Raw genomic sequence first — 17,911 nt, 5'->3', positions numbered from 1 at the left:
CCTCTCCATTCCCAAAAAACAAAGGAGTTATTTTTTTAAAAAAGGAAGAAAAGTACCTGACTAAATGCTAATGCTAATAATAATAATAACCCTATGGAAAAATAATACTTATTTTCCTTTAAAGCGAGATAATGGGTATGAAAGCATTCATTTTGTAAACTGAAAAACATATAAACACAAAAATTGTGTTTATTAATGCTCTTACACACCCATAACCACTTGGCATCATTTAACCTAAAACGACACTGTGTAGAACAGGGGCTGACCACTTTCCAAATTAGGGTAGCCAAGTTTGATTCGAGTCTATCGGTCCCTCTGTGGGTGTGGTGGGGGACTGAGGGAACAAAAGAAGAGAAAGCCAGTGTGTGGCTCCACAGATTCTGAACCTGGAGGACTGTCCACATAATGCCTTTTGACACAGAGGTGGGATAAATGAGACGTGCCATGGAACAAACACGGGCAAAGTAAAAATCAGAAATTAACAACCGTCTTTTCAAAAGTAGAGAAGGGACATGGCAGGGAATTGACTTGGTGAGAGCAACCGGCTGCACGCCGGAAACCGATTCCCATCCCTACACCCGCCCTGCGATGACATCCCTACTCCTGCCCTGAGCTGCTCACGTGCTACATCATGGATGTCTCTTATTGCTGAATCTGCAAATGAGTGTCCTTAGCTATTAGCCCTGGTGTCTCTGTAGAAAAAACCTGGAGGTATATCTCTTTAAGGGCTTAAAATGCCTTTACCCCAAAAGAGCACGGTAACAGGCCGAGTGCCTAACAGTGTATTCCTTGGTGCTCGTTTCCAGGACTAGCTTTGAATAACATGCGGTAGAGGGGGCTATGTTACATACAGCATCTAACAACATCTTTCTGTCCAGATGTTCCCCAGCATCCTGCCCTTCATACTGCATCTAAGAAATCAAGAGCCTGGTGAGGACTAAATGGTCATTTGCCTTCTGACTCTGTAATGGGATGTAGAGGTTCAGAATATGTCACCCCCAAATATGCCACTTTGGCATACTGATTATTTTGAATTAAAGGTACTTGAGAAACAGCTAGTGCAAGAAGGACACTCTGACCCTCTACTGGAGGAAAGCAGGAGATAAATCTCAGGGGAAGCTACCCTCCCTGTACCAGGGTGGGTAGAAGGCATCCTTATCACCAAAGACAGGGAATTTGGGGCCAAGAAGGCTGTGTAAACAAATATAAATATGTCAAATCTCCTGTGCTCTTTAAGAAGACAAGCCATCCCTGTGGAACCTTTTCATTAAAGCTTTGGAAAATTCTTCATATGAGATCCTAGGACTTACTTCTCTAACCTCCATTTAATCCCAAGATCTCTGTGTTTGAAAAGAAGGAATAAATTACAAATATATTTCATAGACTTTCAGAAATAAAAGATGTCTTACAAATCATCTATGCGAACAGTCTCAGGACGCAGATGAAAAAGCCGAAGTTCCTGTGATCTTGCCTGAGATCGCAGATAGTGGCCAAGCAGAGGTTATTACCCTAGGCTTTGGCTTCCAGTCCAGTTCTGTTGCACAATATTATTTAGTCTCACTGAAAACATAATAGGAAGCAGAGCTGTCTCCAGCAAAGAGCCTGTATTCATTCGTGCAACAGTTATTGAGCTCCTGTGACGTGCCCAGGGCTGTACAAGCACTAGGAATAAAAATGGTGAAAATCCCAGACACGGTGTCTGCTTTTGCAACGCCTGACTAGTAGGAGAGACCAATTAAACAAACAAATACAATTGTCCCTCGAACAACACGGGGGTTAAGGGCACTGAACCTCCACGCAGTTGAAAACCCGTGTATAATTTATAGTTGGCTCTCCGTATCCGTGTTTCCTCTGTATCCAAGGCTCCGCATCTGGGGATTCACCCAACGGAGAATCATATAGTACTGTAGTCTTTACTATTGAAAACACTCTACGTATAAGTGGATCTGCACAGTTCAAACCCATGTTATTTACGAGACAACTGTAAATGAAATAATTACTTCTTGCAATAAAGGCTAAGAAGGAAATAGAAAAGAGAAGGGCTGGCTTCAGGTAGATGGGTCAAAGAAAACCTCTCTGAGGAGGTGACCCTTGAGCTCAAGGTTGAAAAAGAGGTAGCCCAGTTAAGAGCTGGGAGAAGCATGTTCTAGGCTCAGGGACTGGTCGAAGCAAAAGCCATGGAGGAAAAGGGCACCTTGCATTCTAAAATCATCCAGAAAGTCAGTAGTGACGGGAGACTAGTGAGTGAGGGGCAAAATGGTACACATGACATAACATAAGAGCCTGATCCACAAGACTTTGAAAGTCATGGAAAGGGGTATGGATTTTATTATAAGTGTAAAACTAAGGCAATTCACAAAGAGGTATTAAGCTGGGGAGTTCCTGGTCAGTCCGGCTACCCTGTGAAAATCAGCCTCAATGACACTCTTTCTCAACAGCACCTACATGTCATTTTCCTCTTTTTTTTTTCATGCGGAGGACATAGAAGAAGCATAAAAACATGGGAAAGAGCAAGGCAAGGGCGAAAGCCCAGGGCTCTAGATTTTCAGCCTTGGGATCTTCTTCCATGCCATGCTCTCTCTCGTGAATTAAATGGGGAAACATCCCATTATAAAGAACAGGGTCTGGGACTTCCCTGGTGGTCCAGTGGTTAAGACTCTGCACTTCCATGCAGGCGGTGCGGGTTCGATCCCTGGTCGGGGAGCTAAGATCCCACAAGCTGTGCGGCACAGCCAAGAAATATTTTTAAAAAGTAACAAAGTCAAAAATAAATAAAATGAACAGGGTCTTTGGTTTGAATATTCTTTTGCCACACACAGTTCTAGCGTAAGAGTTTTATCCATCAGAATCTTGCCCAAGAAAGATGAATAAGGAGGCAGAAAAAAATGAAATAAGAAGGCAGGAGGAAGGGAAACCAATCTGTTTAGCATGCCAGCAAGCCAATACAGTCTTCTTTGTTATGGAATAAGTTAAATGCACAGGTTATCTTTGGAAATGACAGTCAAAGGAGAAATGAAGAGTGTATGAAGAGAAAACCTTGTGAGAATTACCCTGTGAGGCAGCCCCACAGTCCGCCTAGCCCAGGATGCTGTATCTGTCGGGAGTACACAGGGATGCTTTGTAAGAAGGTGTGGTTATCTTCACAATGTCCAAAGTTAAGCGTAATGCTGGTGTTGCAGCTTAGCCTTAGGCATCACTGTATCAATAGGCTTAGTTGCCACCAGGGAAAAATGTACAGTTGACCCTTGAACAACGCGGGGGTTAGGAGCAACAACCCCCTCCAGTCAAAAATCTGAGTATAGGGACTTCCCTGGCGGTCCACTGGTTAAGATTCCGTGCTCTCAATGCAGGGGGCACAGGTTCAATCCCTGGTTGGGGAACTAAGATCCTGCATGCCACACAGTGCGGCCAAAAAAAAAAAAAATCTGAGTATAACTTACAGTTGGCCCTCCTTATACCCAGTTCCTCATATCCGTTCGCAGTTCCGAGTGGGTGGGTCCAACCCACCACAGATCATTTAGTCGTGTAGTATTTACTGCTGAAGAAAATCCAAAACCATGCAGTTCAAACCCCCCGTGTTGTTCAAGGGTCAACTACATCAACAGCTCATATCAGACAAGCTGAGCTTATTTATTTATTTGTCTCATGGGTGCATGCCCTTGTGTGGACAAGACCAAAATAACGGGCAAACCTGGTAAAACAAGTGAGTCCCTAAGTACCAAATCAAGATGCTCCAAATAGGGGTGTTGCTGCTTTTAGAGTTTTCCCTCTTTAAAAACGGAGTGGCTTCCAGTTCCCTGTTCCAACAGCCAAAGTTATCGATGCCAGTTGTTAGTTCAGTCTCTCTCCTTCTGCCTGTGAACAGGAAATATGCATGCTGTGTGTGGATTAGTTTCTGGTACTTCTCATGGCAAAGTTTTTGGCTCCAGGCTCTTACACCTTGAATCTGCCTCCCTGCAGGATGGAAACGAGGGCCCCTGAGCAACCTTGTGCTCTTTCTCCAGAGCAGGGCTGTGCCAATAGCGTCTCCCGGCCACGGCCTCCTTCAGTGTAAGTCCCGGGGAAGATCGGAATGATTGCTTGGCAAGGTGAGGACGGAGGAGCCTGGTGGACCCCACAGGTCTGGTGATGCACACTTAGGGATTGACGTGGCTTCGTTTCCCACATTTCTTTCACACAAAGCACGATTACAGGGAAGTGCTTCCATATGGCCCGTGGAAAACCCCAGCCAAAAAACAGCTTCAGCTGGCCAGATTCAGAGCAGCAACAGACATGAAGGGGCCGTAAGGAAAAGCGAGGATGAGAAACACCGAGTTTTCATGCAGGCAGGCATCTTTGCTAAGTCTAGCCTCAGCCCCAGCACAGGCATATAGAGCCTGAACACTCGTCAGCAGCCGGCGGGATGCCCCCAGCTCTCACCACATAGCTCTCCTCGCTGCATTCAGGGATCTGTCTGTGAGCTCCAGCTGCCCTTCCTTTGCAGAAATTAATCAAAACTATTAGATTTTTAGGGGCCCTTCTCCTGGATTGCCCTGAACTGGCATCAGGGGTCTGAGACCCCTTCAAAAAAATCAGAATGGCAAATTTGGGGCTTATGGGGACACATGCATTTTTCTGGAGAGAAAATGCATAATCATCAATAGATTCTCAAAAGGATCTACAATCCCAAAGCTGAAATTCAATGAGAGAGAGAGAGAGGATATGAAGTACCTTATCAAGAGTGAGGAACGATACAGTCAAGCAGGTAAGCCCCTTTCAGCCAGCACAGCCCCCATCCCATCCCCTCCCACCCCAGGGCCTCCTCCACATACTTCTCCAAAAAGACTGGTCTTGACCCAATTTCACTCAGCTTCTACTCTGGTTCAATTAGAATTTTCTCAATTTCTAATCTCTCTCAGACCCTGACAAGATGACATCTTTTCTGATGAGATTTCCACACTTTTTAAAGCCAACAGTAACTGTAGACACTTCCCCAGGGCCTGAGCTGGTGATGATTTTCCCCCATTAGTCCTCTCATCCCAAAGCTGTCCTAGTTAACTCTTCACAGCCCTGCCTGGTTCTTCACTGTCTTCCTCTGGATCTTATTCTTTCCTCTATCTTTAGTTTCTCGTACAATTCACTGTGTTTTGACACCTTTGACAAGACTTTCCTCCACACCCATCAGTAGCTCTCTCAAAAACAATGCGCCGGCGGACCAAGTGTTGATTTCGAAATCTGTTTACATTTAATGTTATGTTAGAGGTGTGACATCTTTTGGTACCCATATGAGCAATATCGCCAATAAAAATATTGCTAGCATTTACTGAGCTCTCTCTAGGTGCCAGACACTACTTGGAATGCTCGGCATGACTGAGTTATTTAATCCTGACAATAACTCCACAAAGGCGGTACAACCGCTGTTCCCAGTTTAAAATGAGAAAGTCAAGATACACAGAAAAGTTCAAAAACTTGCTCTGTTTACAGAGCTAGTAAACAACAGGCCCAGGACTTAAACCCAGGCAGTCTGGCCCCAGACTCCAATTTCTTAACCATATTCCTTAACTTCTCTATTCCTTAGTTTTCTCACCTGTAAAATGGGCCGGACAATGTCAAAACCACAATGTAAGGGGGCTGGTGGAATTAAATGATATGCCTGAAGAGAATGTTGGGAATTATAAAGCATTAGATCAATATTACTAATAACAGAATGGATGGAATGTGATATCCTTGGTTTCCCAGCTCCTTAGAAGCCAGTGTGTCATATGCCACAGTTCTTCTGGTCAGCAAGGCAAAACTCCCTGGGGAAGACTTCCCTTCCTGACTAAAGGGCACAGTATTAAAAGAATGCCTTTTGCGCCATCTTCTTCTTTATCATCTGCTGTGTGGATGTGTTGTCTGAGTATTTAATAGTGACTTAGCAACCCCAGATGAAAGCCATACTCTAAGCTGGTGAAGGAGAGACAGGAGCCTGGTTCCTCAAAAACATAGAAAAACAGCTTCCCCAAACTTGACTGCCAGCTCCAGACTTCTTGTTAGAAGAGATATGTAAACTCCTGTATCTATAAGTTGGGTCTTCTGTGAATTCCCATAGAATGCATCTCTCACTGGTACCCCACCACTCAAAGCCAGCTCCTTCAGGAAGCCCATGGATCTCATGGTTTCCAATCTCACCTAGGCCCCCTTGCAGCTACTCCTCTACTTCATTACTGTCTTTTTTTTTTTTTTGGCTGCGCTGCGTGGCTTGTGGGATCTTAGTTCACCGGCCAGGGACTGAACCCGGGCCCCAGCAGTGAGAGCACGGACTCTCGCTGGGAATTCCCCTCCTTACTGTCTTTGATGAGTTCCTTATCCGCCTTTCCTTGATGGGAGCACGGTCGAGTCCCTGATAGCCTTCACTGTTTTCTTTTTTTATTGAAATATAGTTGATTTACAATACTGTGTTACTTTCAGGCATACAGCATCTTGATTCAATATTTTTGCAGATTATATTCCATTACAGGTTATTACAAGATATTGGGTATAATTCCCTGTGCTATACAGTATGTCCTTGTTGCTTATCTATTTTATATATAGTAGTTTGTATCTGTTAACCCCAAACTCCTAATTTGTCCCCCGCCTTTGGTAACCACAGGTTTGTTTTCTACATCTGTGAATTTATTTTTTTAATTTATTTTTTATATTTTTAATTTATTTTTAATTTATATTTTAGGGAGCCTGAAATCTTTTCATAATTCCTTGGCACCATAGTATTAGCTCACAAAACACCCACTCGTGCTTATTGTCTGCAGCAGACAATTTATATGATAGTAGTTTTTGCAATGAAAGAATACTAAACCTGTTTCTCAAGTCACTAAGCACCCTCCTGCTACAACTATTCCCAAAGCTTGCACAGATATTTTGTTGTACTTAAAATTTTGCTTTTTCTACTGTTAATCCCTTTGCCAATGTTTTATCCTAAAGAAGAAGGAAGTGATGTAGAGATCATAGCTTCCAGTGAAGAAAAGGATGGCTGGAGAGTAGGGTCATCTGCCTCATCTTTATCCTTCAGTCAGTGTTAACTATGTGTCAGACACTTTTTCATATATAGTCCAATTTGATCCCCACAATGAACCTAAGAGCTGAGCATAATTATTTTTCCCATTTGTGAATCTGTTTTAGAGACCTCACTCTTAAGCAGCTGACTCTACCTCCTAATGAACAGAGTTTTTAAAGAAAAGACAAAACACTGTATTGGAACACAGTTAATTTCTCAAGGGTGCCTGTAGTTATCCAGTTCTTGACATGGTGTGGGTGTGTACCCCTCCCTTATTCCTGGGAAAATCCTTCCCTTGATACATTCTCTCACCTTCTGTTCACTCCTAAACCCACTGCATTCAGGCTTTGGTTTCAGCCAGAAGTTCGTTGAAACCACTCTTGCTAAGGTCACAAATTTGGCTTCAAATTGCCAAAGAGAAATTTTTGGACCTTAATTCCAGCTCACCTCAAAACAGCATTTAACATGGCCGACTATTACCTCCTTTTTGGAATTACTTATTCCTTCAGCTTCCATACTGCTTTGGCTAAGTTCTGAGTTTACCTACTCTTTTCATTATCTTTTCACTTGAATTCCCTTAAACGTTTTCCTTGGCTAAATTGTCATGACTTCCTGATAGATTCTATATACTCTCTTTGGAGGGACTCAGCTAATTTATAGCTAAAGACCACCAAGATGGGGATTTTGCCACTAGCAACAACGGACTATCATGTTTCAGATCAACTCTTCCACTCCAAAGACAATCAACATCTGTTTGAAGGTATCAGATAGGTATCAGGCACTGAATACTTAAGGGGCCAAATTTCAGGAAAGAAGAAAAACCCAAGGAGGTGAACGTTTGTCTTTTTTTTTTTAACATCTTTACTAGAGTATAATTGCTTTACAATGGTGTGTTCGTTTCTGCTTTATAACAAAGTGAATCAGTTATACATATACACATGTTCCGCCTAGAGGGGTGGGATATGGAGGGCGGGAGGGAGGGAGACGCAGGAGGGAAGAGAAATGGGAACATGTGTATATGAACATTATCTTTGATATGCATCTCCTCTCCATGCATTCCTTACCCTGATGAACAGCAAATAAATCCACCCAGCTGCTCAAGCTGGAAAATCTGCAACACCCTACCTCTCTTTTCTCTCTTAGTCTTCGTTCAAAGAATTATCGAACTCCACTGACTCTCTTAAATCTCTCTCCCATCTGTTTCTTCCTCTGCCTCTCCCACCACACGACTCCCGACCAAGGTCTCATTATTTCAAACGCCCTGGAATATTTAAAAACGGCATCCTGCTTAGCCTCCTTGCTTCCTGGCTCACCTCCACATGCAGCCAGAATTATTTCATTAAAACACAAATCTAACCATGCCACTCCACTGCCTAAATGGCTTCAATGACTCCATTTAACCTGAAATGTGAAGCACAATGATGAAGGCCTTTATGGTTGCCTGCTGTCTTATTCCCCCACCCTAACCAATGTGCAATCCTAGTAGTTCCTCAACAAAGTCCAGGCTTCCCTCTACGGTCACACCATGAACTTTGTGTTTCCTCTGCCTGGAAAATCCTCCCCACCTTCCAACCCTCCTGTAAGGTTCTCCCCATTTTGGAAGAATAAGTAAAATCCCTATTTCATAAGTTACATCCAAATAAACACGAAGAAATAAAAGAGTTTAAAGTAGGAACACACAGGGACTTCCCTTGTGGCGCAGTGGTTAAGAATCCACCTACCAATGCAGGGGACACGGGTCAGATCTCTGGTCTGGGAAGAACCCACACGCAGCGGAGCAACTAAGTCCGTGCACCACAACTACTGAGCCCGCGCTCTAGAATCCGCGAGCCACAACTACTGAAGCCCGCGCACCTAGAGTCCGTGCTCCTCAACAAGAGAAGCCACCATAATGAAAAGCCCGCGCACCACAACGAAGAGTAGCCCCCGCTCACCACAACTAGAGAAAGCCCGTGCACAGCAACAAAGACCCAACACAGCCAAAAATAAATAAATAAATTTATAAATTTATAAAAAACTAAAAGTAGGAACACACAAAAGAAAGCACTGGCAGAAGGCGCACATGTACAATTTTTTCCCTTTAAGGCAAGGGTCAGCAAACTACAACCTGAGGGTCAAATTCAGCCTGCAGGCTAGTTTTTGTAAATAAAGTTTTATTGGAACACAGCTGTGCCCATTGGTTCACGGGTTGTCTGTGGCTGCTTTTGCCTGGCAACAGCACAGTGTTGAGTAGTTGAGACAGAAACCATACGGGCTGAAAAGCCCTAAAATATTTACTCTCTGACCCTTTACAGAAAAAGTTGACTGACCCCCAAATTTTTTAAAAACAATTTAAATCAGATATTATTGAACTTAAAAGATGGAAAAGTCTGAATATGTAGAACTTAGAAACTACTGATTCTACAAACACAAACAATATTGAAAGTCAAATGACAAAGAGAGAACATTAGAAATAGGTACAACAGACAAACAAATAGTATATATTCATGATACAAGTGAGGAAAAGATCACCATCCAAATAGGAAAAAGAGTAAATGACTTCAGCAGCTAATTGAAACCTGAAGAAGTATAAATGGGCAAAACATGCATGATGGTATTTTCTACCTTGTTAGCAATCAGAAGGGGGCAAAAAAAACAATGACTCAGTTTACCTTAAAAATCAGCAAATTAAAAAAAAATAGTTATACTCTGTATTGGCATATGTTCAAAGAAACAGGTAGTCTTAGAAGAGGTAACTGGAATAGGGACTTCCCTGGCAGTCCAGTAGTTAAGACTTCCCCTTCCAATGCAGGAGGTGTGGGTTCGATCCCTGGTGAGGGAGCTAAGATCTCACATGCCTCCTGGCCAAAAGACCGAAACATAAAACAGAAGCAATACTGTAACAAAGTCAATGAAGACTTTAAAAATGGTCCATATCAAAAAAAATCTTAAAAAAAGAGGTAATGGGAATAAAAATTTGATATACTACCCTTTTTGGAAGAAATTTGTCTTTTAGAACACGGGTCAAAAGTTCTTTCCAACGAAAAAGCTTAGCATTGGGAAAATGTTATTCTAGTATCAGACGGTCTAAAGCACGTTTTATGGTAACATCGTATCGGGTTTAAAACCTACTTTTTTCAGGAGAAACGTGTGACTTTGATTGTCCCCGCACCAGCCTGCAGGTGGCGCCGTCACCAGCACAGACGCCACAGTTGTCTTCCTTGGCGTTGCTCCCCAGTTGTCGGTCGCAGCCCACTGCCTGCAGACAGACAGAAGCACGGCGGTCAGGAGCGGGTAGAGATACGGGGATGTGAGACCTTCTGTATGTCAGAAACCGTATTTATGGTGTTATCCTTCTTAAATGTGTGAGTTGGCTCTCTTTTATGAGGATATACTTTTTAAAAGATATAATATATAAAGCTTGACAGTACCCTGTCATTTATATGATTCTTCTCCAAAGGCCAAAGAATTAAAAAAGACTTGAGACTGTCCCTTGACACTCCCACTCTTACTGTTTTATTTATAATTTTATTCAGATATTTTATGTACATAAAATGAATGGAACATTACAGATATTTCCTCTCTCCTCTTTCCCCACCCCTTCCCTCTCTTTCTATCCCTACCCTAGTCCTATTCTCTCATTTCTTCCCCCAAATGACCACTATTCTGAAGTTGATGTATATCCTTCTGGTCCATAGTTTTATTTTAATTTTTTTTTCTGTTTTTAATCTCAATCTATACCTGTATCTTAATACTGACGATATATCCATATCTCTCTATATTCTGTATTTGTATCTTTGCATTTCCTTCTGTTTATCATTATCTATACCTATACCTATCTCTACCTGTATGTCATTATAGATATATGTGTGTGTGTGTATATATACAATCTTTATAAAAACTTTTATAAACAATTTTTAAAATATAAGGAAGGAATTAATGAGAGAGCTATCTCATAGAATATGCTTATACTGATATCCTTCAGTCTCTTGTGAATTACTGCTTTTGTGAGATGTGTGTGTGTATTTGCTAGACTGTGAGCTTCCTTGTATGAGAAAAAGGGCTATGTCTTATATTTCTTTTTATTTTACAAATATGTCTTTTACATGATGTGCGCCCAATAATATTAACTGATGAGCTAGTTTATCTCTACCTCTGCATACACATTCAACTTTATTTGTATTTATATGCCTGGTGTGTAAGTGCAGAGACCTCAGAGGCAAACAGCCCACTTACAAAACCTGCCCTGTCCTACCACCCCTTTCAAGCTGCAGGATGTTGAACAACTGAAACTCTAGGAGACTCATTTTCCTCAAGAGTAAAATAGGGACAATAATACATACTCCACGTAGGGTCTACTAAGAATGAAATGAGAAAATATATGTGAAACTCTTAGTACAGTGATTAGAATACTCAAAGGGCTCATCAAAAGAGAGCCCCTTTAATCTCTCTCTGTTTTTCATTTTGTTTTGACTGCTGGGTTGAGCCCCTATGCTTTGGTTTGGAGAACTGCTGGATCAGATTTTGTATCCAAGGTGTTGAAGAGAATATAAAACAGGACGAAGTTGGAACCACATCTATAGACTATTCTTTCCAAAATGCTGGTGCTGAAGGGAAGGAAAAAGATCAAATGAAAGTTTCAGGGAGAGGTAGGAAAAGTTCCAAGGAAGTTTAAGGAAAAGCCTATGATTAGAGATATTTTCAAATTCACAAAGGGCTGTCATGAAGAAAGGGTTTACATTTGTTCTGTGTATTTTCAAACGGTGAAAGCTACAGGTTTAGGCATAATTTAGTTCAATATGAGAAAGTTTTTAAAGTCAGAGTTATCCAACAATAAATATTCAACCATGGGCTAGGTAGGAGACTTTTTGGCAGGAAAATTGGAGAGGGGATTAAATTATTTGATGAGCAGCTGAATCCTTTGAGACCCTTTCATCCTGATTATATGATTTTTATAAAGATAATAGTAAAATATTCATAATAATAGCTGATTTTTATTGAATGCTTACCACGTACCTGGCATTATGCCAAGTATGTTATACACATTATTTCATTTAATCTTCATAGCAACCTTCTGATACCTTCTATCTCTATTTTACAAATAAGGCATCCGAGGGTCACTGAGGTTATATGACTTTCCTACATTACACAGCTAGTGTATTGTTTTAAAACCCAGTTCATCTGACAGCAGAATCCTAACACTATGCTATACCTTCCTCACCTTTAGTATCAGCAGATGGACAACAATGAACCCAGGTACATAGGCCATTATGTTAATATTTACAAGTACATGTGGAATAACTTAAGAGTGATTGATTTGGGAAACACACTTGCGTGGTTGAGATTCAATCAGTGAGTAACTTGTGTTCATGCAACTTTCTCAAGGGGTAGTAATTCTACCATCAAATTATAGAAACACTGTTCCTCGGCCAAGCTCTGTCCTCACACATCTGTGTCCCTGAGCACTTTGCATTTCATAAGAATGAGAATCACCCTTTATCTGGTCATCCAGGAAGGGTGTGGGTTTAGGAGCTAGGATGGGTTTGTTTTGAAGAGTGTTTAGAGACTTGCAAGACCCTGGGCAATCGAATACCCCCCTGAGCACTGACATTTATTTCATAATTTTTAAAGCTAGAGTTCATCCAAATATTACAGCCAAAAATAAGCATGTGAAAACATCACAGAAAAATAATATCTGAAAAGAAGGTCTCGTTGCCTTGTGATTCATAGGGTATAAGCCAGAACTGCCCTTGAATTTGAGGGACTACCGAATTTTCACTCTCACTTCACATCATAATGAACACTGAGCAACTTTCTAAGAATTGCCTCAAGTATTTTCAACTTCTGTGACTTTTCCTGAAGTCAAGATCTCTAGTTGTAATGATTTAAAAACCACTAATCGATAAACATAGCAATAAAATTTATTAACATCCATATACAACCAATTTCTATAGAGCCAGGCACTACAGAGTATAAATTAGTAAGACAAGATTTATATTCTATGGTGTAGTTAATGAGACAAGTTATACAAGATAGGGGATAATATAAACAAAAATTTAAGATATATGAGCAGTGCTTTGGGGAATAAATACACATCTATAAATCATCACTTCAGCTAAGGATTATTTCATAGTACTGGCATATGATTTCTTAATCAGCTCATAGAAGTCAGTGTTTAAATAAGGGTCGTTACTCCATATGAAGCAAAACATGAATTTTCCAGCTCAGTCAAATATAATCCTTCAAGAAGCAAAGAATTTTTTGAGTCAACTTCTGCTTGAGATCTCTGAAAACTGGATTCTACCTTACAAAAAATTCTAACATTCCTGCCTGAAAAATCAGAGGATATGGAGCTATGGTAATCATTAGGAATATTCATAAATATTTAGCTTCTCCAGCCCATGGAGGACTGCACTTCCCCACCCCCTTAGAAATTAAGTGTAGTCATTGACTGCCTTTAGCCAATGAAATATGCGTCTAAGTGTCTATGTCACTTCTGTAAGAAGCTTCAAGGGTCAGTGTGTGAGTCACACATTCCCCTTCTCACTGCTGTAGTTATTATGCAAAACGTGTTCCAATAAAGCCTCCCTCAGTCTGGGTCTCTGAGACGTTCAAGAGCAAAGACTCCTGCTGACCCACGTTGGCCAAGTAGCGTGAGCTAAAAGTCACCTTTAATTGTTTGAAGCCACAGAGCTTTAGGGGTTGTTGGTTACTGAAGGAAAAACCTAGCCTGTATTATACTAGAGTACTATTTAACTATTAATGGATAGAGCAGGGCCATTAACATCAAAGGGTTGCTTGAAACTGGCCATTTCACATTAAAACCCAGATTTCTGGCTCCTGTTGACAAATGAAAACTCTGACATGTTTATACACGGTTGCCCCCTTGAGCATATTAATGAGCAGATATGTATTCTCCAGCTCATGACAGCCCTCATCACTCACTATGACTAGACTTGAGCAGTTTTCTTCCAGAGTGGAGGGTAGATATTTGAGTTTCAGCCTCTATACTAAACCGTCTAAGCATCACTCACCTATCGTGCTGACTGCTGTCTACTAGAATCACATCTTACTTCCAGTTAGAAAATTTGGCTATATTTGTAGCAATACAAAATGTACAAATATCATCAGTATAGCGCCATGGCTAAGAAAACATTTTGGAATTCGGTTTCCTGGGTTCAAATTCCAGCTCTACCATTTTCTAGCTGTGCCGTCCGGGCAAATGACTTAGCCTCTTCAAATTCCAGTTTCCTTATAGACAGAGTGGGGATAATGACTATCCCAGCTTCATAGTGTACGATGAGCTAACACAGTAAAGTGCTTAGACAATGCCTGACACCTTGTAAGCACCCAGTAAGTGTTAGATGCTATTCTTTTTACTAGAAATACAAAGTGATTTCTTCATTCACACAGTTGTCAAGGAATTCAATAAATGTGAATGATAAATCAGACTTGTTCTGCAGATCTGGTTCCAACCAGGTCCTGTTTCTGATAAAAATCAGACCTCCAAAGCAGAAGCAAATTTCATTCAGTGTGTATAGTTGTCTCATGCTGTCTGCTGTGCTCAGAGTCACAGTAGGTTCTTCCCAGGAGCACAGTGACAGGGTCATGTAAATGAGCAAACTGTAAACACACTTGCAAAGATTATTTGTAGTCTCTGTCAAGTGAACATCAGGGCTCAGTTCACTGATCCTAAGGCAATCAGAGAGAATCACACAGTTTACTTTCTCCCATCCTAATGGCTGTGGACAGCCACAGCCACATTGTATGGGAAAGGGAATTTATGTGAACATTGTCCTGTGGAAGGAAAGATACTGAATTCAACTTAGAAGCGTCTGAGTCACTTTTGAAGAAGGGCATGCAATTCTTTTGACCTGAAGAGCCTTTGCCAGACGATCACTCAGCTTTCAGAGAGGTATCACCTATGACTGCCCAAAGAATCCACTTACTCATGAGACTCAACAGAAACATGATAGGAAGCACATATTTTAAAGGAACTAATTCGGCACTGAAAACCAACTTTATCCTGCAATCCCCTTCAAACCCTGGAAACTACTGGAGCAAACTATGCACTTCAGACAAATAAGAGGGAGCTCTGGTCAGTGCCCACAAGGAGAAACCAGGGAAAGAGAACCAGTGTAGCCTACAGGGCTCCTGGTGACAGTGGTTCTGCTGGGCTCCTGAAATATTGTTCATGAAAGAACGAATTTGTTTTTTTTTAATGAACGTTAATGTTTTTTAAATGTATCACATAAACTAGTTGTACTTATTTTCATGCTGCCTTATAAATTAAAAAAACACTATAAAACCATCTATTTACATTTGTCCTTAATAGCAAAATCAACTCTTTCTTTTTTTTTTTTTTTTTTGTTTGCTCAATACATTATTTTTTTTCAGTTGGGGTGTAGTTGCTTTACAATGTTGGGTTAGTTTCTACTATACAGCGAAGTGAAGTAGAGTTCCCTGTGCTATACAGCTCATTCTCATTAGTTATTTATTTTATACATATTAGTGTATATATGTCAATCCCAAACTCCCAATTCATCCCACCCCCATTTCCCCCCTTGGTGTCCATATATTTGTTCTCTATATCTGTGTCTCTGTTTCTGCCTTGCAAACAGGTTCATCTGTACCATTTTTCTAGATTCCACATATATGCCTTAATATACGATATTTGTTTTTCTCTTTCTGACTTACTTCACTCTGTATGACAGTCTCTAGGTCCATCCACGTCTCTACAAATGACCCAATTTTCTTCCTGTTTATGGGTGCATAATATTCCATTGTATATATGTACCACATTGTATATATGTACCACATCATTCGGCTGTCAGTGGGCCTTTAGGTTGCTTCCATGACCTGGCTATTGTAAATAGTGCTGCAATGAACATTGGGGAGCATGTGCCTTTTTGAATTATGGTTTTCTCTGGGTATTTGCCCAGTAGTGGGATTGCTGGGTCATATGATAATTCTACTTTTAGTTTTTTAAGGAACCTCCATACTGTTCTCCGTAGTGGCTGTATCAATTTACATTCCCACCAACAGTGCAAGAGAGTTCCCTTTTCTCCACACCCTCTCCAGCATTTATTGTTTGTAGATTATTTGATGATGGCCTTTCTGACTGGGGTGAGGTGATACTTCACTGTAGTTTTGATTTGCATTTCTCTAATAATTAGTGATGTTGAGCATCTTTTCAGGTGCCTCTTGGCCATCTGTATGTCTTCTTTGGAGAAATATCTATTGAGGTCTTCCGCCCATTTTTTGATTGGGTTGTTTGTTTTTCTGATATGAGCTGCATAAGCTGTTTGTATATTTTGGAGATTAATCCTTTGTCAGTTGCTTTGTTTGCAAATATTTTCTCCCAGTCTGAGGGTTGTCTTTTCATCTTTTTTATGGTTTCCTTTGCTGTACAAAAGCTTTGAAGTTTCATTAGGTCCCATTTATTTATTTTTGTTTTTATTTCCATTACTCTAGGAGGTGGACCAAAAAAGATCTTGCTGTGATTTATGTCATAGAGTGTTCTTCCAATGTTTTCTTCTAAGTTTTATAGTGTCCAGTCTTACATTTAGGCCTTTAATCCATTTTGAGTTTATTTTTGTGTATGGTGTTAGGGAGAATTCTAATTTCATTCTTTTACATGTAGCTGTCCAATTTACTCATCACCACTTATTGAACAGACTGTCTTTTCTGCATTGTACATTCTTGCCTCCTTTGTCATAGATTAGTTGACCGTATGTGGGTGGGTTTATCTCTGGGCTTTCTATCCTGTTCCATTGATCTATCTTTCTGTTTTTGTACCAGTACCATACTGTCTTGATTACTGTAGCTTTGTAGTATAGTCTGAAGTCAGGGAGCCTGATTCTCCCAGCTCCTTTTTTTTTTTTTTTTTCCTCAAGACTGCTTTGGCTGTTCGGGATCTTCTGTGTCTCCATACAAATTTTAAGATTTTTTGTTCTAGTTCTGTGAAAAGTGCCATTGGTAATTTGACAGGGATTGAACCTGTACATTGCTTTGGGCAGTATACTCATTTTCACAATATTGATTCTTCCAATCCAAGAACATGGTATATCTTTCCATCTGTTTGTGTCAACTTTGATTTCTTTCATCAGTGTCTTATAGTTTTCTGAGTACAGGTCTTTTGCCTTCTTAGGTAGGTTTATTTCTAGGTATTTTATTCTTTTATTGCAATGGCAAATGGGATTGTTTCCTTAATTTCTCTTGCATATTTTTCATCATTAGTGTTTAGGAATGCAAGAGATTTCTGTGCATTAATTTTGTATCCTGCAACTTTACCAAATTCATTGATTAGTTCTAGTAGTTTTCTGGTGGAAACTTTAGGATTTTCTATGTATAATATCATGTCATCTGCAAACAGTGACTGTTTTACTTCTTCTTTTCCAATTTCCATTCCTTTTATTTCTTTTTCTTCTGTGATCGCCATGGCTAGGACTTCTAAAACTATGTTGAATGAGAGTGGCTAGAGTGGACATCCTTGTCTTGTTCCTGATCTTAGAGGAAATGGTTTCAGGTTTTTTTTTGTTTGTTTTTTTTTTTGCGGTACGCAGGCCTCTCACTGTTGTGACCTCTCCCGTTGCGGAGCACAGGCTCCAGATGCGCAGGCTCCGCGGCCATGGCTCATGGGCCCAGCCGCTCCGCGGCATGTGGGATCTTCCCAGACCGGGGCACGAACCCGCATCCCCTGCATCGGCAGGCGGACTCTCAACCACTGCACCACCAGGGAAGCCATGGTTTCAGTTTTTCACCATTGAGAATGATGTTTGCTGTGGGTGTGTTGTATATGGCCTTTATTATGTCGAGGTAGGTTCCCTCTATGCCCCCTTTCTGGAGAGTTTTTATCATAAATGGGTGTTGAATTTTGTCAAAAGCTTTTTCTGCATCTACTGAGATGATTGTTTGGTT

General features: G+C 40.8%; 1 protein-coding gene across 1 annotated transcript in view; it reads right to left on the bottom strand.

Moving 5' to 3' along the window:
• ADAMTSL3 (ADAMTS like 3) overlaps positions 1 to 17,911 on the bottom strand; it is a 368,604-nt gene that overhangs the window by 194,727 nt on the left and 155,966 nt on the right. The window contains 1 exon segment of the mRNA XM_033852218.2: positions 10,124 to 10,250. Coding sequence (XP_033708109.2) covers positions 10,124 to 10,250 — 127 coding nt within the window.

Source organism: Tursiops truncatus, chromosome 2 (genome assembly GCF_011762595.2).
Source record: "Tursiops truncatus isolate mTurTru1 chromosome 2, mTurTru1.mat.Y, whole genome shotgun sequence".
Taxonomy (NCBI): Eukaryota; Metazoa; Chordata; class Mammalia; order Artiodactyla; family Delphinidae; genus Tursiops; species Tursiops truncatus.
This window is presented reverse-complemented; position numbering and strand designations above follow the sequence as displayed.